Source organism: Spermophilus citellus (genome assembly GCF_964194105.1).
Source record: "Spermophilus citellus genome assembly, chromosome: 13".
Lineage (NCBI taxonomy): Eukaryota > Metazoa > Chordata > Mammalia > Rodentia > Sciuridae > Spermophilus > Spermophilus citellus.
This window is the reverse complement of record NC_138193.1, coordinates 52170487-52195911: the sequence shown is the minus strand read 5'-3', so window position 1 is coordinate 52195911 and position 25425 is coordinate 52170487. Positions and strand designations below refer to the sequence as shown.

At 42.7% G+C, this 25425-nt stretch overlaps 1 protein-coding gene across 3 annotated transcripts in view; it reads right to left on the bottom strand.

The window, feature by feature from the left end:
* SLC4A5 (solute carrier family 4 member 5) overlaps positions 1–25425 on the bottom strand; it is a 128162-nt gene that overhangs the window by 58861 nt on the left and 43876 nt on the right. For all 3 annotated transcript variants that reach the window (XM_081264446.1, XM_081264444.1, XM_081264445.1), the window contains 2 exons: positions 19407–19601; positions 9582–9711 (listed from right to left, as the gene is read on the bottom strand). In XM_081264446.1, the coding sequence (XP_081120572.1) occupies positions 9582–9711; positions 19407–19601 (325 nt within the window). The remainder of the gene's footprint in view (positions 1–9581; positions 9712–19406; positions 19602–25425) is intronic.

Genomic DNA, 25425 nt, shown 5'->3' with positions numbered 1-25425 from the left:
AGAGAGTGAGAGAGGAGAGAGAGAGAGAGAGAGAGAGAGAGAGAGAGAGAATTTTTAATATTTATTTTTTAGTTCTCGGCAGACACAACATCTTAGTTTGTATGTGGTGCTGAGGATCGAACCCGGGCCGCACGCATGCTAGGCGAGCGCGCTACCGCTTGAGCCACCTCCCCTCATTAGTACTTTTTAAACAGAGTCCCTTTATAAGGTATAATCACACATTGATGGTGGGACTGCAAATTGGTACAACCACTCTGGAAAGTATAGAGATTGCTCAGAAAACTTGGAATGGAACCACCATTTGACTCAGTTTATACCCAAAAGACTTAAAATTAGCATACTACAGTGACACAGCACATCAATGTTTATAGCAGCTCAAGTCACAACAGCTAAACTATGGAACTAACCTAGGTGCCCTTCAACAGAAGAATGAATAAAGCAAATGTGATATATATACACAATGGACTATTACTCAACCATAATGAATCATGAAATTATGACATTTGCCAATAAATGGATGGAACTGGAGACTATCATGCCAAGTGAAATAAGCCAATCCCCAAAAAACAAAGACCAAATGTTCTCTCTGATATATGGATGCTAACACACAATAAGAGGGAGGGGAGGGAAGATAGAAGTTCATTGGATTAGACAAAGGGGAATGAAGGGAAGGGAGAGGGAATGAAAATAGAAAAGATAGTAGAATGAATCAGAAACAACTTTCCTATGTTCATATATAATACACAACCAGTGTAACTCTACATCGTGTACAACCACAAAAATGGGAAGTTATACTCCATGTATATGTCAAAATATACTCTACTGTCATATATATATATATATATATATATATATATATATATATATATTCTGTTTATATATATATATATAAACAGAACAAATAAAAAATAAAACAATTAAAAGCCCCAATGTCCCTGATTTTCTGATAAATTATTTTCTGCAACTGAATTTCCTCATGCTGAGAGTGGAAACTGAGCAACTGGCCCCAACGCCTGGGCAGGTGCCAGCAAGGGTTGAAAAACTGAAATTATGCCATCCCTTTGGCTAGCACAGCCTGGATAAATCTATACATACATATTTCCTGACTTTTAATCCTATAAATTGTAACATTCCCACAGGATGGTGAAGGCAGATTAACTGCCTTCCCAGTTTGAACCAAACTGTAATTAAATTATTTTTTTCCTTCTTATGTAATTTTTTATTCTGATGTGGACAAATCAGTTCATGGGAAGGAACCCTAGTAGGGCCTCTGGCCAGGGATGCCAGGAACACTTTGAGAACAAATTCCTACCTTACTGATTTTAATTCTTCTATAGGACCTAATACAACATTCCCTCATTTGTTTTCAGAATGAACGAAGAGCAGTATAGATAAGACAAACTTTCCAAAGTTCTACCAGACCCACTGGTAGAGCTTCTACCTTTCCACTGCTCTGGGGATTAATGGAGTACTGCCAGGACATCAGATCTCCATAGACAAATACAGGGTGTGATTCCTCCAAGAGCTGGATGAATTTGCAAAAATTCCACCATCTGAACTCTCAAGAGCAACTTGAAGCATCCTGAAAGTCCTGGTTGGCATTCAATGCATTCACTGTGGCCAAAAAATTGGTCATATTAAGTGCATATCTTTACTACTAAGTTTTAAAGGTCTATTTGAGGTATCTTCTCTGCCTATCATCCATGGAGTTGTTTTTCCCAGGACATGGATAGTCCTCCCCATACCCTCCCATAATTTTAATCTGGGCCACAGTGATGGGACAGTCAAAGTTGGGCAGATCAATCTCTGAAGAATTTGGAATTGGGAATAAGGAACAGGCATCCACTGTGGGAGGATCCCTTGAGTAGATGTAAACATGGAGGCTGAGGTTGGCCAAAGACAGAAGAAACCAGATGCAGAGGATAAACAAAAAGTCCTGAGAGAAGTAGAGAAAGAGGGCAGGCACTGGAGAGATCACTGCCCCTGTGTGCTATGAGGTTAGTCCAGCATAAGTTAGCTGTGTGGGAGTCAGTTACTTGCAGCCTAAAATGTCCTAACAATGACAGTGACATTGCTCTTCTCCTTGGGCATCACTCACGGTTTCTCTGAGATCACTTGAGTTTAGCTACAGGAACTAAGACATGGGCATCAAGACAGGAATATTTGACTTGAGTATAAAATACTGTTGCTGAAGGATTTTCAGGGGACTGTTTCTCTGGCCTCTGGCTATGTGACAATTCTAACTCTGATAAGGTGGGAAACACAGGCACCCAAATCAGTGTGTAGGCGTTGTTTTCATCCTAAATCGTATGAACCAACAGCACAAAGATATTTTTGAGACAGCAAGAGAAATTTGGTTCTAGTCTAAATATCCACACACATTAAGGAATTATTCTCAATTTTGTTAGGAGAGATAATGGCATTGTGGTTATATTTATATCAGAAGTCTGATTTTTGTAGAGATACATACTGAAATGTTCACAACACCTGGGATTATCTTTAAAATGCTCTAGCAAAATAAAGCAACAAAACCAAATTCCTAAGAGCAAACAAAAAAGGTAGTGGAGATGAATAAATATTAATCACTGATAAAGCTGAGTGATAAATACATGAGGATTTATTATATTATTCTCTCTACTTTTTGTGTTTGAGATGTTCCATAAAAAGAGATATGTAGATATGGCTTTGGATGGATGGATGGATAGATAGATAGATATAGATAGATGATAGATAGATAGATAGATAGATAGATAGATAGATAGATAGATAGATAAAAATAGGCAGGAAAATTAAATTGAGGTTTTGGCATGCAAGTGGTCTGATGGTAGGTTCCTCCCCTCTCACAACTGCCAAGGAACTGTCCAAGTATGCCTCTGGTTGTGTCATCCACCTGCTAGCCACCCTCCAGGGTTTCTGAGGAGCTGCCAGTCAGTCACACTTCATCTAGGATGAAGATGTGAATGGTCTAGTCTCTCCTCACTTAATTAGACTTCCTATAACACTTACTTGCCAACTAATTCAATCTTACCATACTGAGCAACCATGTGTGGCCTGTGTCACTGCTTGGCTGTCACCTTAATCGTGGACTGGTGCTTCCCCAGCCTGTCTGCAGGATTTTGGATTCCTCTTGTGTGGCCCTGTCTTAAGCTCTGATAACTGTATGTGATCACTAAGTCCCTGGGGGAACAAGAGTGCCTTGATAACCCCTATTTTGTGTACACACAGCTAGCAGATGAGGGCCCTGGCTGGAACCCAGGGCCTCTCAGGCCACAAGCATTCTTTTACCTGGGATTTGATCCAAGTTTAGATTTATTTTTCTTCTTCCCTTCATCCTCTTTTCTTTCTCACCAGGGATTGAACCCAGGGGCACTTAACCACTGAGCCACATCCTAGCCCTTTTTTATTTTTTTATTTTGAGACAGGGCCTCACTAAATTGCTGAGACTGGCTTTTAACTTTCAATCCTCCTGCCTCAGCCTCCTGAGCCGCTGGGATTAACAGGCATGCACCACTGTGCTTGGCTCAGATTTATTTTTAAAAATCCCTGCTAGCCTAGCATAAGCCTCAGGTGTTAGTGTTTAGTGAAGAAAGAGGGAAGGAACCAAGTTAGATATTGGATATAAAAGCAGCTTGGTTATGGCAAATAGCATGATAATTCAGACCAGTAGGTCAGCCGAAGATGGAAATCAAGTAGCCTTCAAAAGGCTTTCATCTGACTGCAAATCTCCATGCATGACTCCGTTACAATGAAACCGGACAGCTATGGCTTTGGGGCTAGACCTGCTTCCCTGGCTCAGGTATACCAGCAATCTATCTGCTCTTCTACTTCCCTCTCCTCAAACCAAAGTCTAGCCCACAGTTCTCTCAACTCACTGCAAGGAGCCCCTCCACCTGCTCCCAGGACCTGACTCCATCCAGTTGCCCTTTTAAACAACTCTCTTCTGGTCTCTTCCCATCAGCATTAAGTATGTTCAAATCTAGCATCCTCTAAAAAACAAACAAACAAACAAACCTCTCTTGAGCTCATGCTTATGTCTCCAGAGACTTCTTTTGTTCCTGCCCTTCACAGACAGACATCTTGGCAGAACTGTCTAGCTGAACCACCTTCTCCTTCTGTCTCTCTTCTCAACCCACTGCTGTCTGGCTTTTGCCACCTGAGACTGCTCTCCATGCTCTACCCTCTGTATACTCTACAGTTCCTCCCCTCCTTGTGGGCCCCTCTTTCCATTTTGAATATCTCACTGCCCTTGGTTTTCAAGAGAAAGCCCCTACTCTTTCCCCTTCTAGTTATCAGTTTTCTCCCTCTCAGGCTTCATTCTCTTTCTCTACCCATCCTGAAAGTCTGGGGCTCTGTCCTGGGCTCTCTTGTCACTTCACAGACCCTGGGGGTAACCCTAGACTTTTCTATGATTTGATTTCCATCTAGATCTGATGCTTCCCAGTTCTCTGCCTCTGTACTGAACTCCAGACCTCAATGTCCATATGATGACCTGCTAGACAACCCCATTTAGAGTTTCCTCAAACATAACTTGTACAAGATAGAACTCATCATCAACCAGGCCCCCAAACAAACAAAACTGCCCAACACGTTAAAACCTTACTACTCTTTATGTTTCCTAAACTACTACCAGGAGGTACCCATTTGCTCAGACTGAAAATCTGGGCATTTCCCTTGACTATCCTTCTCCCTCATATGCCACATGTCACTAAGTCCTTCCAACACTATGTTTCAAGTTCTATCTCAAGTACATCCCTTCTCTCTATCCCCATTGCCAACATCTTGGTCCAGGGTTTCATTATCTCTTCCCTGGATCAGCCTCCTAGCCAAGTCTTGCTTCCTTTTACCATTCTCCACACTAAAGTCAGATAATCTCTCTCACATACATACGCAATTCTGCCCCTTTCCTAACTAAAACCCATCAGTGGCCCTCTAAGTCTCTCAGCTTCAAGTTCAAACTCCACAGCATGGTGTGCATAGGACTTGCATGATCAGTCTCTGCCCCTTGTTTTCTAGTCCAGCCACAAGGAACTTCTGTCTGTTCCTCTATGTGTCTGCTTATCCTGGGCTAGGAGCCTCTTCCCCCTTTGCTGACCTCTCTTACCTAACTCTGATCCATCCTTAAGTTCTCAGTGGGAACACCTCTTCCTCCCAGAAGCCTTCCTCAGCCCCTCCTGCTTGAGTTAGATGTACCTATGCTGTGCATTCACAGCACCCCCCCCCTTACCAGAACCTACTTATTTCCCTGGGTATCCAAAAGAGTCCAAAAGAGCAAGGCTGGCATTGCCTTGGCCATTTTTCTTTCTCTAGCATCTGGCCCAGGGCTTGCAGATAGTAAGCACTTAGTAAACATTACCCAAATGAATGAATAAAGTTTGTTGACTTCTGCACTGGGAGCTCTCAGCTGTCTGCTCTACTTTAATGTAGGGCCCTATAAGGTTGATTATGGAGCAGGTGGTGGGGTGAGACACTGGAAGGCAGGAGATGCATTCTGCCCCACACTGAGAGGCAAAAATGATCCTAAGAGGGCATTACACAAGATCTTGAATGGGAACAGATTCAGAGTTGAGACAGGAAGTACAGGCTTTCTCCTCTATCCTGTGTGGAGTGAAAAAGCATCTCTGCCTACGTGTGGAGAACCATACAGGGCTTTTGAAAATGTACTGCTCTGGTTTGGCCCAACTAAGCTGACCCACTTCTCATGCACTTCTTTCTGCTCTTTTGTTGTCATTGTAGAATGTTCTCAGTACTTATGTATCTCATAAGAGCCTTCTGGCAAGTTCACGCTCTTGGTCTGCTCAGAGCTAAGGCCAGAACAGCTTGGATTTGGAATTTGCTTTCAGAGCTCTTAGAAGGCGTTAAGCTCTGGTTATTTCTGAGTAACCCCAAAGGGCCCTCCTTACTTGGGTGGGTTCCAACCCTTTCCCATCCCTCCCCTTACAATCAGGCAGAGGTGGGCTTGATACAGGAAGGAATTCTGGGCAAATTGTTTACTCAGGGTGAGGACTTCACCCCCACCCGACCTGATCCAGCCCTCCCTTTAGGCAAGGTCATTATCAGCAAAAGGCAAGCTGCATTTCTCTCATGGGAATGCTAAAGAGAGAGTTAATAAAAATCTATCTTATTAACAGCCTGACCTACCAGCATTGATCACATTAGAAATGACGCGGCACACACAGTCCCCATTATGTGCACGGGGCAAGGCTCAGCCGAGCTCAAAAAGCCACTTAAACCCATGCAGGAGTGACTCCTTCAAGGGCCTGAAACATCCCCCAAACTAATAACCCCGACAAAGCACCGCCAGGGAAAATTCCTTGCGGATTTGAGATTTTCACTCTTTTAATCTCCTAACTCAATAAAGCAAACACTCCTTGCAACAAATTAAATACTTTTATTAAAGGGTTCCCTCCCCCACTCTCTTTGATGTGGATATTGTAGGACCCTGAGAGTCTTTGTGGGGGGATGTCTCCCACTCTCCATCATTGTCCTCTGTTACTCCAAGGAGGCCCAGAATTGACTAGAATTTTCTAATTCTTGGATTCTGCATACTTCTGAGAACTCTGGCTTCCCGGAGGTGGGTCCCAGAGTCTGTTAGCTCAGGGAAATGCTTCCTATTCTTTTGATAGTGTAATAGGCTCCAAATAGGTCTGACTCAAGCCCCTCTTCTCTCACAGTTTTCCGGGCAGAGGACCCAGACAAGTGGTCCAGGCCACAGTGAGCCTTTTAGCCAATGGTCAAACCCTTCTGACTTCACTGGGCGTTTGCTGGTCATACCTTGAAAAGTTAGCTGGAGAGATGATTACAGGAGGATGGGGCAGAAGTAGAAAAAGGGAGTCAGGTCAGGAGGCCCTCAGGTATTCTCCTCCACTGCCTCCAAGTTGGCCCTCAGCCAGTCCCCTCTAGGAACTGCCTGGAATTGTTTTCAGCCATTTGTACTTCTGGTCACCACTCTCTTTTCAGCATGGGTTTGAGCCAGCTATATTGAGGCCCTTCCAGGGTCTCCTCAGATGCTGTCCTCAGAAAGTTTGCCTTGCAGAAAAACCCACCATCTTGCAGATGGTACCTGCCAGAACACTTTATAGTTTAAGAGGAGCCTCTTAGAACATTCTCATCTACAGTTTATATCAGTTTCAATGCTTGGTCTGTGGTGCTGGGGGCACTATGCATACAAACAGGAAGAATAGAAACAAGCAACAATAGGGTCTCTGAGGGCCCTGAAGCCTTCTCAGCAAGGGCTCATGGGTATGTGATAGTCCCACATAGTGGGTGTGATCCTTTCGGGCAATTATTCCAGGGTGGGGGATATTCTGAGTGCAGAGCTTGCCCAGGGTGGGGAGAAGGCACCCTCTACTTTCTAGACCTCTGAAAGACACGTTTCTCACTCTGCACACACTTTGAGCAGAAGAGACACATGCACAGGGCTTCAGGCTTTGGCCCCAGGCCCTCACAGCCACAATAATCTAGGTTGGGCACTGGTCATTTGAAATATCCTGCCCCCTCTTGTCAACTCTGGATAGATGGAGTTCTAGGGTTGCTGGGCTCAGCAGCTGTTCCCATTTATCTCTAATTCTAATATTAAATTGCCTTTAGACCCGTGTCCTCCTCTGAAGTCAAAATAGAATCCCTAGAAGTTGGAGAGGGGCAGGGAAGTGGCTGAGAAAATAAGGAAAACCCAACAAAGTGTCTAAGCCCTCAAGCCGGGGAGTCAGACAGGCCTGGGCTAGAATCCAGACTCAGCCACCTGTGTGCTCTGACCCTTGGCAAGCTGCTTGTCCTTCTTCACCCCCCCATCCTATCAATAAAACAGGAAATAGTTTCCATTTCATCAGGGTCACTGTGCAGCTTGAATGAGATGAGACTGTGAATCATTCAGCAGGTAAGAGTTCAATGAATAGGCTCCTGGTACTGCACACAGGGCTGGGCCCAGCTGTGGAGCAGGGATTCATTCCTCCCGAGGCCTGTGGGGACTTGCTAGTCCAGTGTGGCCTTTCTCCAATTGCCCCTGCAGAAGAAGTTGAGCAGGGAATCCCAAGGATGTTGAAATCTGCTGCTTCTCACTGCACAGCAACTGCCCAGGCCACTGAGGAAGGTGGGTGAGGGAGGAGCCCAGGCTACAGTTGGAGAGAGCTGTCAGGCCCTGGGTATCACGGTGGCCGCCACACAAAGAGGCCCTGGGTATCACGGTGGCCGCCACACATAGCCAGTCCTGGGCACAGCTGGGAGCTAGTTCATGCATTCTCAACAGGGCACTATGGCCTTCCAGGAGGGAAAAACCGGTTTTTAAGAGAATGAAAAAAAAAAATGGTAGCTGACACTAACCATTAGTGATTTGCAGTATTCCAGAGCTCAAATATGACCAACATTATTCCTTAATATTTAATGTCTCTCATTAGAAATAAACTAAAGTTTAATTAATAAAGTTAATTAAAATTATTTTCCCTCATGGGGGAGGAGGGGTATATTCAGACTCTCTCTCTCTCTCTCACACACACACACACACACACACACACACACACACACACGATTGAAAAACATCAGGACAGACTATCTTTCAGACCCTCTTCACATTCCTCCCATTGTCCCTCCTGCTGCTCTTATCATTTCCTTCCCTTTTCTTGGGCTTTTTGGAGTATGTGACACTGTTGACCAGGCCAGTTCAATTCAGGGGCCACTCAGTGGCAGGCACCGGAGACATGGGCAGCACTAACCACTCCTTACTCTGACCCTCCCTCGGCTCCTGTGACTCCACCAAGCACTTCCCCTCCAGCGCTCCAGGTCTCCTATTCTCTCTCCTTCCCCTGTATCTAAAGCTCTTTCTGCACCCCCTCTTTCCTCATGGCTCCACCTCTGTAGCTCATTCTACTTGTTCAGCCCAAAATGCTATACCACATCTTTTTTTTTTTTATTTTCCCCAGCAGCCCACTAGACCTTTCCATCTGGATTTTCCCTGCTACTCACAGCGATTCCATCATCCCAATAAATGAACTCTTCACAGTACCTGTGAGGTTTTGGGTACCTTGTTGCCCCTACTCCAGTATGGGTCCCATTCCCACAAGAACCTCTAGAGGCTCTGGTCTATAGAAACAATTTATTGCTGGGGGAAAGAAAGGTCAGAATTTTTGCAGCCAGTACCCACCACACCCCCAGCTCCTACTTTACAAAACGAATTTTACAATCATTCTGTGTATAGCACACATTCTCCTTCCTCCAGGAAGCCCCCGCCCCACCCCCACCACAGCTGCTTGGGAGTTTCCCTTCTGCAGCATATACTTTCAGCCATTTGATATTACCATTAAAGAATATATGTTCTTTTATTATTCTTTCAAGGTCTCATGGGTGACTTCCTATCTTCCCGCTTTTTATTTCTTTAAGGATAAAAACAAGTTTCTGTTTGCTCTTTAATATCCAATACAATTGTGGACCCAAAGGATGAAAGGCAAGAGAGTATGTGTGGTCCAGAAAGTTCCCTGGCAGATTCAAGATGCAAGGTGTCACTCCCACTGGGAGGGTCAGCCCAACTGAGTCCCTGGGGAATACTGCAGTGGGAAGCCACCCTCTATTTCCCTCCTGGGGCTCCACCTCACCTGGCTGACTCCTTCCACTCCATCTGGTCCCCGTCATGTTGCAGAGTGTCCATCTCTGTGAAGAGAGTGGGGTTGGGAGCCTCATCTTCCTCCCCCAGGATGTCCTGGAGCTGCTCAGCAGCTGGAGACCCTGAAAAGGAAGGGTGGGAGGGTGTGCTGAGTGCCCTGTGGAAGGCAGGAGGGCTACAAGACCAACAGAAATGGGGCAAGAGGGCTGGGTTGAGGCTCAGCGGTATGACACTTGCCTAGCATGTGTGAGGCACTGGGTTCGATCCTCAGCACCACATAAAAACAAACAAATAAAATAAAGATATTGTATTCATCTACAACTAAAAAAAATGATAAAAAAAGAAATGGGGCAGGAGTCAAAGGAAAAAGAAAAGTATGTCCTGATTTAGTAAAACTAAGTCTAGCTTCTGGATGAAGCTGAATTCACATTACTTTGGTTGGATGTGGGTGAGATAAGGATTTGGTCTGTATTTAGACTCAAGAGTCTGGTGGTTGAACAGTGGAGAAGGATGGAAAATAGTCAAAGTCAGGACAGCAGCAAGAACCAAGAACAGAATAGAAAAGTGAAATATGCTCTAACCCAACTTGATTCTAACAAACCCAGGAGGGTCCTTTTTCCAAAACTGACTGGTTTGACTAACTCTTTCAGGAGCTGACTACCTCCTGGAAGGTGATCATTAAGAGGTAGTTAGCTATGCAAAAGAACATGTTTGCACCAGTGTGCCACGTGGGCCACTTTCTTCATTGGCAAGGTGGGCGTATTTCTTGAGTGCCCAGCCTGATCCCCAATGGATCACTGGAAATTGCCATCTGAGTGTTTCCTCAAAGCTCAGTGACCCTATATTGAACATGCACCCTTCCCAAACCTACCTTCCTTCCTTCCTTCCTTCCTTCCTTCCTTCCTTCCTTCCTTCCTTCCTTCCTATATTTAGGAAGCCTATTATGTGCTAGGCATTGTTCTAGGTATTAGACTATATTGCTGTGAAAAGACCCAAGTGTCCTTGCTGTCTTATGCTTCTGTTCTAGTGGCAGAAACAGATAATAAATAAGTAAACAAACCCATAAATGACCTTTTCAGTTAATAATACATGTTCTGAAAAACAAAACATGATCAGGGAAGCTAAAGGAGATAGAAAGGTCATGAAAGGCATTTGAATTGTGATTTAAAAGATGAAAGTGAGCCACTTACACACATCTGGAAGAAGAGCATTCTGGATGTTCCAGACACCCTGAGATAGGAATGTGCCAGTCTGTGTGGCTGGAACACGGTGAGCAAGTGGGAGAGAAGAATAGCATGATGTGGAAGTGGTGAGCAATGCCTTGGCTAAAGGCATCTCTGTCCCCTCCAATGCACAGGCTAGATACCCTAGGGTTCTCATCACCTCACCTGTCTTTCCCTTATCTCCACTTCCACATTAGAATTTTCAAGATACATCCATTCCTCCTCAACCCCATTGACCTGTCCTGATCCAATCTCCCATCAACTGCCTCCCAACCTCATCACCCTCTCCTTCCTTCCAGTCTCTCATACCCTCAGTCTATCGTTACATTCTGCCCTCACTCATTTCTCAGCAGGCCCCCCCCGGTCAGTAATTTCAACTATTCTCTCAGCACATCTTTCACTTGATTCCCTCTTGACTTGCTGATAAAACCAGCCAGTCAAGGCCCAACAAGAATTCATTGACCTGTTCTTCTCTGCAAAGGTGTCTGAGGTTTCCAGGGGGAGGCAAAGTGCACAATGGACTTCTAATCTATGCAGACCTGGGCATGAATCTCAGAGTTGTCACTTATTCATGGGTAAATTCAGTCTAAGTGAACAGGGTTATGGGGAGAAGGAAATTATTTAAGGAGAATAAAATACCTGACACAGGGCTTAAGATGAAAAAGATGAAAGTGAGCCACTTTCACAGGTGCTTACCTCCCCTCACTGCCAACCCCAGACCTCAGGTACATGAGCCCTGCTGTAGAAACCACTCAACAGTGCAAATGGAGAGGTCTACCCTCAGCAGGTCTCAAGTGCAGCCACCTCCCACTCATCCCCATCTGCTCCCCTCCCTGTACCCTTCTTACCCTCGATGCCATTCCTAACCTTTGCTCCTCTCTTTAAGCTTCTTGATTCATCTTCTACCCCACTTCACCAAGAAAATAAAGGCTATCAGGCATGAAATCCATCAAGAGTCTTCTCTTTAGTCCTTCTGTGTCCTCACTCCTACTGCCATCCATCTTTGAACAAAAGGAATCCTTCCTCTTGACTAATCTGACTCTCTCTGCCTTCCATCATCTCCTGCTCCTATCATTGCAGTAGCCACCCTCTGTCCCACTGTCTCTGGTTGCAAGGTGTCACCATGGCCCAAGTAGCAACAGAGTTTGTTTTTAACACATTTCAAACATGTTCATGTAGTAGATTCCTGGGAGTCACAGTGCTCTTTGGGTAGTACCTTAGAATATCATGCATGAGTTCAAAATAATTTTACTAGCAGAAAATATTACTTATCTGTATGTAGATCAAAGTACCTCATTTATTTATGTTGATTTTATTTCTAAAAGTTTCTATTATAGTTTTTAATTTATTTCCTTTTCATTGGCTTATTGATTGCTGACACTTGCTGGCAGTCACAAGATTTAAGGACATTTTATAGAAGAAAACCAACAACTGAGAAAACTCTATTTTTTCTTCAAATTGGGAGAAGACTATGACTATTTGCTTCTAGGGACCACACACCAATTCTCCATGGGATCAGGGTTTAATAATTACTCTTCTTTTGGCAATGCTGGTGTTGGAATCTAAAGCCTCACATTAACACTCTATCACTGAGCCACATCCCCAGCCCTCAATAATTACTCTTAAAATGTAGATTTGATTATGTTAACATCCAGCGGAAAAACTTTCACCAGCTCTCCACTGCCTAAAGCCTAAGTTTCGAGATAAGACTCAAAACATTTCTTGTGATCTGGCCCTGACCTGTCTGTCTTTCTAGGTTCTGGTGTGTCCCTTACCAAGCCATTCTGGATCCCAGCAACCCTGGATACCAGCTGTCCTGACCCCAGCTCTTGCTGATCCCAGCCATACCAGAGCACACATGGTTCTCTGAAGAGGAGGGCAAGCCACCCCTTGAGACTCTGTGCCTACTACTCCATAACTCTGGAGTCCCCTTCCCCCTTCAAAGCCATGAAGAAAGCAAATAAATGGAATGACCATGGAGAGATGAGGTGGGGCAGAGGGCAGGAGGCCTGAACCAATCCTGAATGGGGCATTACCTGCTCCCTGGAATAGCCGAGTGCTGGAGTCTCCGGCTGTCGGTGCTGCCTCTGACCCCAGCCTGTTTTTCCTGCTGTCACCCTGGCCACTGCCTCCACAAGTCCTGTTCTTCACACAACAAACTCACTTTTGTTTCCAGTTAAGCAGCTGGAGAGATGTAGTGGGAGGTGGAGGAGGAAGAGGAGGAGGAGGAGGAGGAGGAGGAGGAGGAGGAGGAGGAGGAGACAGCAAAGGAGGAGAAAGAATGTGTGAAAGAAGACTGGAGTGATGGAGAGAGAGGGCTATATGTAGAGAGAACAGAGATGTGGTAAGTGTGAAAGAGATTATGAGAAATTATATGAGAAACACTACATTGAAAGTGAATTAAAGATACAGTAAGTGAGAGAGAGAAGAAGAGAGAGGGAGATCTCAGGTGCACTGGAAAAAAGGGCTGAGTGGCTGCAGTGGAAACTAGCAAGAAGCTGTTCCCTGCAGTAGCAGGGTTGGGCGGCGGCTAAGGACCTGCGAGAGTACTGGCAGAGCTGCCCCTCCCTCTCCCAGTGTGCCCTTCCTCCTTTCCTGGAAGCTCCAGGACAGCCCAGGCCCCTCTCCTCAGACTCCTTTATAAAGGCCCTGGTAGGATTTGCCTTGAGACTCCTGGGGCCTCCTTAAGAGCCCCTGCCTAGGGTAAGTTGTCTGGAGAGTGGCGTGGCAGGACCTTGGGGTGGAGGTAGGGTGCTGGAAGAAAGTGTTTGCTGTGGGGGCTCAACCTTTCACAGCAAGCAATGTTTCTTCAATAGCATTTCATATAACTGCTTTCTCTCCTTTCCCAACTTTAAATGCAAACTCTGGGTCTTCTTCCTGTTTGACCATGTGAGACAAAAGTTCTTATTATGTGGGTGTTTTCTGAGAGCCCATGGTTGGTGGGAACGGGTCACTTCAGGGTGTGTGGTGAACCCCACTGGGGAATTATTTTGCTCCTCTGAGAAACTCCTAATCTCCTGGGTTTAGTTCAGCAAGTGCTTACTGAGTACTTAGAATAAGCCAAGGTTGATTAGAGGTCACTGAGTGGTGGCAGCTCCAAGAAGCTACAAACATTGAATTTCACTAAGTCTTAGAGCTGAGAGGGAGCTGAAGGATGCTGTGTCCAAACACTTCATTTCACAGATTAGAAAACTGACACTCACTTTACACCACAGAAGGCCCCCCAGGCTTCAGTGCAGGGTCTGGGGGAGAGGGAGCCCACACTTTCTGACATCTTCCACTCCACATTGCCCCATTGACTGGTACTATTGACTACACATTCATACCTAAGTCTTGAAAATCTGACATGCCCATTATAAAGGTGAAAAAACAGAGGCAGAGAGTGAGGGCCATGTGTTGAATGCTGGGCTCCAAGCAAAGCCTCCATCACATAGACCTCTGTAGCAAGCCTCCCAGGAGTTTCTGCCCTTGTGGGAAGTCAGTGGCTGGGCTCCCCTGAGGGACCTGGGCCCCACAGCTTGCACTGCACTGTGGCTGATGTTGGCCCAGTCCCTCCTAAGTGCTGCAGAGCAGCCTCTGCAGGTCACACCAAATCAGGTGGCCTCAAAACCTGAAAAAGAGATTACCAAGGATGCCAGAATGATCCTCTCTGTTAACGTCAGCCAAGACCTGGGTTCAACACTTTATACTAATTACTAGTGGTAGGATCTTGGTAAGGCACTCAACTCTCTGAGCCTTAGTTTTCCCATTCATAAAATGGGAATAATTATGCCTACTATCTGGATTGTTGGAGAGTAAAGGAGATTATATATATATAATGTAGCTAGCATAGTGCTTGGAATACAACACTCAATACATGATGTTGCTATTATTGCTGTATTCAGGAGGTGTGACCCTTCCTCCCTTATTACCAGTCACCAGCCTGACCTCTCTGAGCATTCCAAGGGCTCAGTCTTTTCCAGTTTCTAAACACCCCTGTCCTTCCCCTGCCTTGATGCCCCTCCCTCCTGCCCACAGAAAGTTTAGCTTACCACAAGCTGGCCTACCTCATCAGGGTTTCTCTAATGCACTGCAGATCCCACATGCATACAGTAACTTATGCATACAAGTTCATCTGCATAATGAGAAATGCCACCTAGCCAACTATAAGAGTCACATAGCATGGGCACAAATGGAGGAATGAATTCAACAAGGAGTTACTGGGAGAAACACAAGCTCAGTGGAGATGAGTGTCAGGAAACAGAGTGGAGACTTCAACTCCTAATAAAGACTCAGGAGGTATTTTTGACCTCCAGGAAGTCAGCATCAGGATTTCAGAGATTCATCTCTCTTAGGCTCCACATTAAATGCTAGATAGTCAGCTCTAGAGGTCAGGGTTTGTCTTGTTCACATCACGATTCTGGCCCCTGACACGGGGCTCACACAGCAAGGACACTCAATAAATATTTGCTGGGTGAGTGAATTTGACTGATTAACACTCATGAGCACATCAGCTGGGATTAGCTGCAGCAAGAAAGGAGCCAAGAACAAGGAAATGGAGCTGGAGGTTGAGTGAGCAGGGGGGTAGCAGGAGTTGCTTTGAGTGGCTTGAGGCCACTGAGTATTGGGGAGTGGGAGACAAAACCTGAGAGTGCTAAAGTCATTCTTGCCCATTGTATAAAGCAGGCCTCTCCCCATGCCCTAGGACTGAGGATTGGACCCAGGGGCACTTTACCACTGACCTGCATCCCAGCCCTTTTTATGTTTTACTTTGAGACTGGGTCTCACTAGGTTGTCCCAGACTGGCCTTGAATTTGCCATCCTCTTGCCTCAGCCTCCCGAATAGCTAGGATTACAAGCATGTTAAGCACCACTACACCTGGCATGAAAGCCTTTGAGAGGGAACTTGGAGGCTCCCAGTACTAGTTTCATGGGCAAATTCTTTTCTCTGAAACTGTACATAAACTTCAAATATACTTTCTGAGAGAGGAAGAGGAGAGATTCCTCCCACTTGTGCATATGGGTCTATCTGTCCAGCCCGTGTCTTCCAGCTTCATAAGGATGAGTTGCTGGGAGCAGTTGTTGGGTAACACATGACCTATGCCCTTGGCCACAATTAATTGGATCAGGAGCAGTTAATTAATTGGACACCTGACCTAAGCCTGGAAATTTTGAACCAGGTCTCTGAGTTAGCTGGACCTTTCCTAATGGTTCCTAGGAGAGAGAACATATAAACTGTAGTTAGCCTAGGGCACAGACAGGCAGAAAGGGCTGAGCTGCAGGGAAACAGGAGTGAAGCAGACTTGGAGCTGAAGCAGAGGAGACCATGCAGCTCCAGAGACAAATAATGAGAAGATGTCATATCTTTTCTGTCTGTCTTGGGACTTTTCTGTCTGTCTTGGGACTGTAAGAAACTCCTTTGCTTTTACAATATAAGTGATTTCTCTCTCCTCCCCCCCCCTCTCTCTTTCTGTCTCTTCTTCCTTGCCTAATCCAGCTCAACTAGGTTTCTGATACTGTGATAAAATTACCTTCTCAATCATGAGTCTCCATATGTAAAATTCTAGGGTATGGAGAACCTTCTTGAAAACTGTAAGTCTAAGAGTTATAAAGAAATGCTGAGTCACTGTGATGAAATAGAACAAGAAGGTGTGGGGAATCGGTCAAAGAAAGTGGAGCAAAGCAGAGGCAGATTAAGCTCAAGGAAAGTCACCTTGGCCCTGGCTCTGAGGAAGGAAGAAAGCTCAGCTGGGTCAGGGGGATTGGGAGACGCTGACATGTGCATGGCTAGTTCCTCAAAAAGGCTCATGCATGATCAGAAAGATCTCAAGTGTATTGGAGCAGGGGGACTTCTGCCAAAGCTCGCTGAGAAATTTAAACAAAGGATCTCTCAGCCTTTTTCTTCTGAGTCCCCCAGGTCACTGTGCTCCTCCAGTTTTAGAAAGGGTATCAACTTCGGTGTGAAATTAGAAAGACCCTGAGCATTTGTAGGAGACCCCACAGGGAAAAGAGACACCCATCTTGCTGGTGTTCACCCACTCTGAGAGAACCAAAATGGTAGAAGGCAGTTGAATGTTCCACATAATTCATAATTTAGGAAGTATAAAATGTCTCAGTCTTCCACTTGCATATTGTTTTTATTATTTTGTTTTTGTGAATATGAATGCAATAAAGTAAAGATATTATCATTTAAAACCAACACAGTTGCTTCTTCTCCTTTCTAAGCCAAAAGGGAGCTCAGAAACCAAGCAACAAGGTACTGTGAGAAAACCCCAAAGGGCAGTGATGGTGGGCTAGGAAGCACCAAAAATATGGTAGAAGACTGAGATACTACAGAGCAAAGTGCAAAGAACAAATTTTTGGTGGTAAGAGAATTTTTAATAATAGGGATACCCAGTGTCTCATTTTCAAGATTGTGCATCTCTGCAAGGTTCATGAATCCAAAACTTCCACAAAGCCTGCTGCTCACACATAGGCTTTAAATCACCAATTTAATGGAAACCAAAGAACAAAACTCCACAACTGAACTGTCGCTGAGGTGAAAGCAGTGAGCAGATACAGGAGGCAAAACATAGCAAGACTGAGCTCACAGGCATGAACTCAGAACCAGGATGATACTGAGACTAGAAGCCTCTGGAAACCCATAGACATTTAAGCAAAGGCATGGACCTCCCCAGGATGTGGATGAGGAGGCTGGAGTCCATTTTAGGTAACTCTCAAAGAATAAGTTTATTAAAACTTTATACTTATCAGAGTTTTCATTTGTTCACTTACAAACTAGGGTGCTCCACATGAGTTCTCCTTAAGGGGTTACTAACTCAGGGTTTTCTTCTAATAGAGTTTTTTGTTTTGCTTTTAGGAGAACAACTCTTGTGCTTGAGGAGGGAATGCTGTTTACAATGGTGATTACTAGAGATCCAGGGTTTAAGGCGTCAAATGACAAAAGGGATGAAGAATAAATACAAATGCATTTTCATGAAATCATAAGAAGTTATTTTCTCTTCAAAAGGGATCCTTACTTCATTCCAGCTTGGGAGACATGACCTGAAGTGTCCTGACCTACTAGGCTTTCCCATTCTCTCCCCTGTTCCATAATCATGCCAGGGACCAGTCAATAATGCACACGGTATGTGTATTGGCCACAAAGGAAATGTATCTAATGAACAAATATACCAAAGGATTCCTTTGGTTCTCTCTCCTTTGGTTTCCAATTTAAACCAATGTTCCCTTAACTGGATCAGAAACCACCAAAGCAACCAAAACCCCACTGTTCATAGCTACTTTTGTGATATGGTGTGTTACCTCCTCCAAACCCTTTGAGCATAGAACATCAATTCTAAACTTCTTTCCTCTTCTCCAATTCAGAAGGGACTCAGCAGATTCAATTTTCAAAGGGCAACCTCATCCCTGAATGTAGGTGGGGGGCTCTGGGGGATGAGACCATATCAGTATGCTTTTGGCATCCAGAACTTACATGGGGAGCAGGAGGTCTGCCCACCAGGTTTGGTTTCTTCTTAGCCTCTAATGTTTCTACTCTTGAGTGTGTGTGTGTGTGTGTGTGTGTGTGTGTACTTACGCATGTGCATTTTTATGTGTGCATGTATATTTTAATCAGAGTACATCTCTTATTCTGGACTCTTTTAAAGGACTCCTCATTACTCCATCTTTAACACAGACATATTTACTCTGGAAAAGCCACAGGCCCCTGGTAGATTTGGTGCCAATGAGGAGTCTTATTTGGTATAGGAATCTGCATGATAGAGTGTGGCTCCAGTGACCTTTAGAAGGTGCATAGGTTTCCTACCGGGACACTAAGACACAGTCACTGATCTGACACTCTTTTGAAAGTGTAGATGGTAAAATAAACTCATTTTGCCATGCTCAAGATGGTAAAAATATATAGTAGAAACCAATTAAATACCATTGTTAGGTAGATTTAAGATGCTGAGGGTGAAATCATGTACCCAGAAACATTTTAAAGCCTAGAAAGAATCAAATGTCACAGCTATTCTCTAGGATTCTAATCCTTTTTTACTCCTTTAAAGATTAACGATTTTCTTTCCATAGGAAGGAGCAAGATACTGACTTTTAATTAGCCCATAACTGATTTCTACAGGAATAGAGAAAGGACTGGGGGTGGGGAGCTTTGTGGTCCTGGAAGAATGCTTCTGAGGGGTCCCTATGATGCAAGATGACTGGACAATTCTGTCCCAACCCTTTACGTTCAATGTATATAACAAGGAGTTAAGTTGTGATTGAGTGCAACATCCCAGACAAAATTCTCATGTTTGTTTTTGGTTCTTAAGACAACCGTGTAGTATTTAGGAATTTAGAGAGAAATAATTCCAAGAATTAAACCTTGACATACACATACCCACATATGTGGAGGTTTCAAAATCCACATAGGGAGACATAGGGCTTCAGGCTGATTGTAAGCATTCATGGGCACGGAGGCTGATCAGCAAGGGAAGCAGAGCAGTAGGGGCCCTGACAGTAAAGTTGAGCCACAAGGGCATTACCCACATTCTCCAGAGAATCTTCTCTGCCCTGCTGTGCCCCTCTGGACCCACTAGCAGGATGAATCCCCATAATATATGTGCCATCAAGGAACTCACGAGTCCTGCCGATAAAATCCACGCTGCCGTGCTGACTGCTTGTTCCTCTCCCTGGGTTGTTCAGTTGTTCCTGCTGTGGCTTGTCTGGCCGCAGTCCCCAACGAACTTTTTGTAGGCCTGAAAGATGTCCCTTCTGGTCACTTTTTCTTTGAGAGTAACGTGGGACTGGAAGCCCAATATGGATGGAAGGGCAGTCTATGAACACAGCACAAAAGAGAAGGGGATGCAGAATTACTAAACATTGGCATTTCTCCATAATATCCACTAGTTACAAAGAGATGGGGTCACAAAAGCAAAATGAAAGCCAAAGGGGTGCCTGGATGGGGCAAAAGTCCCAAGACTTAGGTTTGACAGAATTCCATTTCTGAACCACCTTAGTAGTTGCTAGAAGGACTACCTTGTATGCTAGTATGTAACAAGTTTTTTTTTTTTTCTTTCACACATTATACATTGGCATTATATCATTGGATTCAAACTAAAAAGCTACTTCAGCAAAAGAAACAATCAGTGAGGTGAACAGAGAGCCTACAGAATGGGAGCAAATTTTTACCACACACACATCAGACAGAGCATTAATCTCTAGGGTATATAAAGAACTCAAAAAACTTGACACCAAAAAACAAATAACCCAATCAATAAATGGGCTAATGAAATGAGCAGACACTTCACAGAAGAACAACTACAATTGATCAACAAATTTATGAAAAAATTGCATTAGAGAAATGCAAATCAAAACCAATCTAAGATTTCATCTCACTGCAGTCAGAATGGCAATTATCAAGAATTTAAGCAACAGTGAGTGCTGGCAAGGGTGTGGGGGAAAAAGTACATTGATTCATTGCTGATGGGATTGCAAAATGGTACAACCACTTTGGAAAGCAGTATGGAGACTCCTTAGACAACTTGGAATGGAACCACTATTTGACCCAGCTATCCCACTCCTGTCTATAACCAAAGGACTTAAAATCAGCACACCACAGCAATGCAGCCACCTCAATGTTTGTAGCAGCTCAATTCGCAATAGCTAAACTATGGAAACAGCCTCGATGCCCTTCAATAGATGAATGGATAAAGAAACTGTGATACATATATACATGATGGAATACTACTCAGCTTTAAGGAAAAATGAAATCATGGCATTTACTGGTAAAAAAATGGATGGAATTGGAGAATATCATGCTAAGCAGAGTAAGCCAATCCCAAAAAAACAAAGGCTGAATGTTTTCTCTGATAAGTGGATGCTGATCCATAATGGTGGAGGGCAGGGCAAGGGAAGAATGGAGGAACTTTGGATTGAGCCGGGGTGGGGAGAGGAGGGGGTATGTGAGGGGGTAAGATGGTGGAATAAGATGGACATTATTACCCCTATGTATGGGTATGATTGCACGAATGGTGTGACTCTACGTCACATACAGAGAAATGAAAAATTGTACTCCATTTGTGTAAAAAAATAAAATTAAATTAATAAAAAAAGAATGATACTTCCTTACAATGGGATATTATTCAGAGATAAACATAAATGAGCTACCAAACCATGAAAACACATGCATGAAATTTAAATGTATATTGCTAACTGAAAGAGCCAGTATGAAAGGCCACATGATGTATGACTCCAATTATTTGACATTTTCAAAAAGGCAAAATAATAGAGATAGTAGAAAAGAGACTTAGGGGAAGGGAGGAGAAGAATTAGTAGATGAAATGGGATTTTTATGGTAGTGAAACTATTTCATATGATTCAGTAATGGTTTATAAGTGCATGTCATTATGCATTTGTTAAAAGCCACAGAAGTATCTATGTACAACAGGAAGTGTGAACTTTGGACTATAGTTGATAATAATGTAACAATATTTATTTATTAATTGTAACAAATGTACCACACTAATGCAAGATGTTAACAATAGGGGAAACCATGTGGGGGTAGGGCTCGGGTAAAGGTGGGAGTAGGAAGGAATTCATAACTCTGTAAATCTAAAACTGTACTAAGACTTTATTAATTATTTTTAAATTTGTTCACTAATTCAAGACAACTCTGATGTTAAACTAGTAACAGAATATGCCTCCTGAGAACTGAGGAATTCCAGCTGCCTCTGTTCACAGACTTACTGGGGGCAATGTGTATTATCCAGGGTTACATGGCAATTGGGCTTCTTGGCGGAATTCTGACTTAAGGTTCTTGTTGACTTTGAGAAACCTAAATACACCCTTTTCTGGTAAAAATTTTTTAGGTAAGTAGTCTGTGTAGTTCTTGGTTGTTAGTTAAAAAAGAAAAAACGGCACTCAGTGGAATGCATGATTTCCAGTAACAACCAAAGAGGGTAGTTGGCATTTTGGACTGAGAAACTTGCTCCTGGATTACCTGTCAAAGCCATATCTGGTCATCAATGTTATAGACAAGCAAGAATGAGGAGATGGGAGTTCTGCTTGTTCTAATAAAATTGAGAAAATATCTTGACCACGAGTGCTGGTTCATACGATAAGACTATGTTTAGCTTTGTAACAACTTCCGTACTATCTTCCAAAGTGGTTATATCGTTTGCATTTCCACCAGCAATGGAAGAACAAACTTGTTGCTCTGCAGCCTCATCAGCATTTGACATTGTCAAGGTTATTTGTTTTGGATTTTAGCCATTCTAACAAGAGCGTAGTGTTTTTGCTTTAATTTTCAATTCCCTAATGACATACAACCTTGAGCTTCTTTTTGTATATTTAGTTGCCATCTGGGTATCTTCTTTGGTGAGGTGTCTGTTTGTTTTGCCCATTTAAAAATTGGGTTCTTTGGGCTGGGGATATAGCTCAGTTGGTAGAGTTCTTGCCTTGAAGGCACAAGGCCCTGGATTTGATCTCTAACACCATACAGATACACACACACACACACATATACACACACACACAAAGGGTTGTTTGTTTGCTTATTGTTCAGTTTTAAGAGTTCTCTGTATATTTTGGGATTCAAGTCTTTTACCAGAAATGTATTTTGCAAATATGTTTTCCTCATCTATGATTTTTTCCTTTCATTTTCTTAACAATGTCTTTCACAAAGAAGAAAATTTAATTTTAATAAAGTCTACTTTTTCATTTTTTTCTTTCACACATTGTACATTGGTATTGTATCTTAAAAACTGATTGCCAACTGTAAAGTCGCCTAGATTTTTTTTCCTATGCTATCATTCTATAAGTTTTATGGTTTTGAATTTCAGGTTTAAGATCCACTATGAATTAATTTGGCAAATTAATTTAGGTGTAAGGACTATGTCTAGATTCATTTTTTAAAATATGGAGGTCTAGTTCCAGCACCATTTGTTGAAAAGACTATCCTTTCTCCATTAAATTCTCTTTGCTTCTTTGTCGAAGATCAATTGACTATATTTTTCTGGGTCCATTTCTGGGCTGTCTCTTCTGTTCCATTGACCAAGTTGTCCATTCTTTTGCGAGTACTACACTGTCTTGACCATCAGAGCTTTATAGAAGGTCTTAAAGTTGGATAGTGTCATTTTATTCTTCTGCAATATTGTGTTGGCTATTCTGGGCTTTTTATCTTACCCTATAAACTTTAGAATCAAATTTACCAGTATCCCAAATAGTAACTTGCTGAGACCTTTATTGAATCATGTTAGGAAAACTGACACCTTAACAATATTGAATCTTCTTATCCCTAGAACATGAAATCTCTCTGTGTTTACTGAGATCTTTGACTTCTTTGATCAGTTTTACAATTTTCTTCATATGGATCCTGTATATATTTTGTTAGATTTATGCTTATGATTTTTTGGTGCTAATGCAAATGTTTTAAAGTTCAAATTGCAATGACTGGTATATGGGAAAGCAACTGACTTTGTTTATGAACTTTATAGCCTATGACCTTTTTGGTTTCAGAAGTCTTCTGGTCAATTCTTTGGAATTTTCTATTGCTATTATCATGATGTTTGATGTGATTACATTAATTGATTTTCAATTAGTAAACCAATCTTACTTATCTAGGATAAACCCCACTTGGTTATGGCATATAATACTTTTTATATATATTTTGAATTCAACTTGCTAATATTTAGCCTTTTTGCATATATGTTCATGGGAGATATTGGTCTGTTGTTTTCCATTTTCTTTTTTAAAAAATATGTATTTTTTTAGTTATAGGTGGACACAATGTCTTTATTTTATATTTATGTGGTGCTGAGGATCAAACCCAGTGCCTCACGCATGCTAGGTGAGCGCTCTACCTCTGAGCCACAATCCCAGCCCATTGTTTTCCATTTTCATAGTGTCATTATTTGGTTTTAGAATCGGGGTAACACTGTCTTCACAGAATAAGTCAGGAAATATTCTCTCTGCTTGTATTTTCTGAAGGAGGTTACAGAAGGTTGTATCATTTCTTCCTTTAAAGTTTGGTAGAATTTACTACTAACACCATCTGGGCCTGGTGCTTTCTTTTTAGAAAGTTGTTTATTATTATTGTTGTTGTTATTATTATTTGTTTCTTTAATAGGAATAACCTATTCAGATTACCTATTTCTCCATGTCAATTTTGGTAGCTTGTGTCTTTCAAGGTATTAATTCAGTTCATCTAAATTATCAAATTTGTGTGCTTAGGAATATTCATAAATATCCCTTTAATATTTTTGTTTTTAGTACTGGGGAATTTAACCCAGGTACTTTACCACTGAGTTATATCTCCAGCCCGTTTTATTTTTTATTTTGAGACAGGCTTTCGCTAAATTGCTTAGGGCCTCACTAAGTCTCTGAGGATGACTTTGAACTTGTGATCTTCCTGCCTCAGCCTCCTGAGTCACTGGGATTACAGGAGTTCATGATCACATCCAGCTTCTTTATTATCCTTTTAATGTCCATGGGATCAGTAGTGATGGCCCCTCTTTCATTTCTGATGCTAATAATATGTCTTCTCTCTCTGATTTATCATTTAATTCCAATGTGATATGAGAGCATAGTTTGCATGACTTTTATTATTTTAAATTTGTTCAGTTATGTTTTATGGCCCAGATTTTGGTCCATCATGGTGAATGCTCCCTGGCAGCTTGAGAAGAATGTGCATTCTACTGTTGCTGGATGAAGTGTTCTATAAATGTCAATGAAATCCAGTTGATTTGTGGTGCTGTTCAGTTCAACTATATATTTACTGAATTTCTGCCTGCTGTATCTGTCACTTACTGATAGAGGATACTGAAGTTCACAACTATAATCTATAATTGTTGATTTGTCTGTCATTCTTGCAGTGTTATCAGTTTTTGCCACATGTATTTTGATGCTTCACTATTAGGTGCATACATGGTAAGGATTCTTAAGTCTCTGTAGAAAATTGACCCTTTTATCATTATGTAATGCTTACCTCTGTCCATGTTTAAAAAGAAAAAGAGAGAAATTTTCTTTGATCTGAAGTCTACCTTGGAATTAAAATAATTATTACTGCTTTCTTTTGATTAGTGTTAGCATGATTTATCTTTTTCTATTCCTGCACCCCGCCCCCAGACCCCTCCAGCAATACTGGCAATGGAACCTAGGGCATGCTACCACCGGGCTACATTTCCAACCCTTTTTTAAGTTTTTTTTTCTACTTTAAAAAAAATTTTTTTGAGACAGGGTCTCACTAAGTTGCCCAGGTCAACCTAGAATTTGTGATCCTCCTGCTTCAGCCTCCCAAGTAGCTGGGATTATAGGCATTCACTATAGCACCCAGCTTCATCCCTTCATTATTTATTTATTTATTTCTATCCCCCACCTCCCAACCAGGGATTTAACCTAGGGGCAATTAACCCCTGAGCCACACCCCCAGCCCCCTTATCTAGCTGTACCTGTATATCTAATGTAGGGGTTCCTGTCCTACAGATGAATTTTGGTTTTTTATTCACTCTGACACTCTTTTAATTTATATGTTTAAACTATTTGTATTTAAATTGATCATTCATATAATTAGATTAATGTCTACTCTATTTGTGACTGTGTTCATGTTAGTTATTCTTTATTTATTTTTTAAATCTTCTCCCATTGTTATGCCTACTCTGG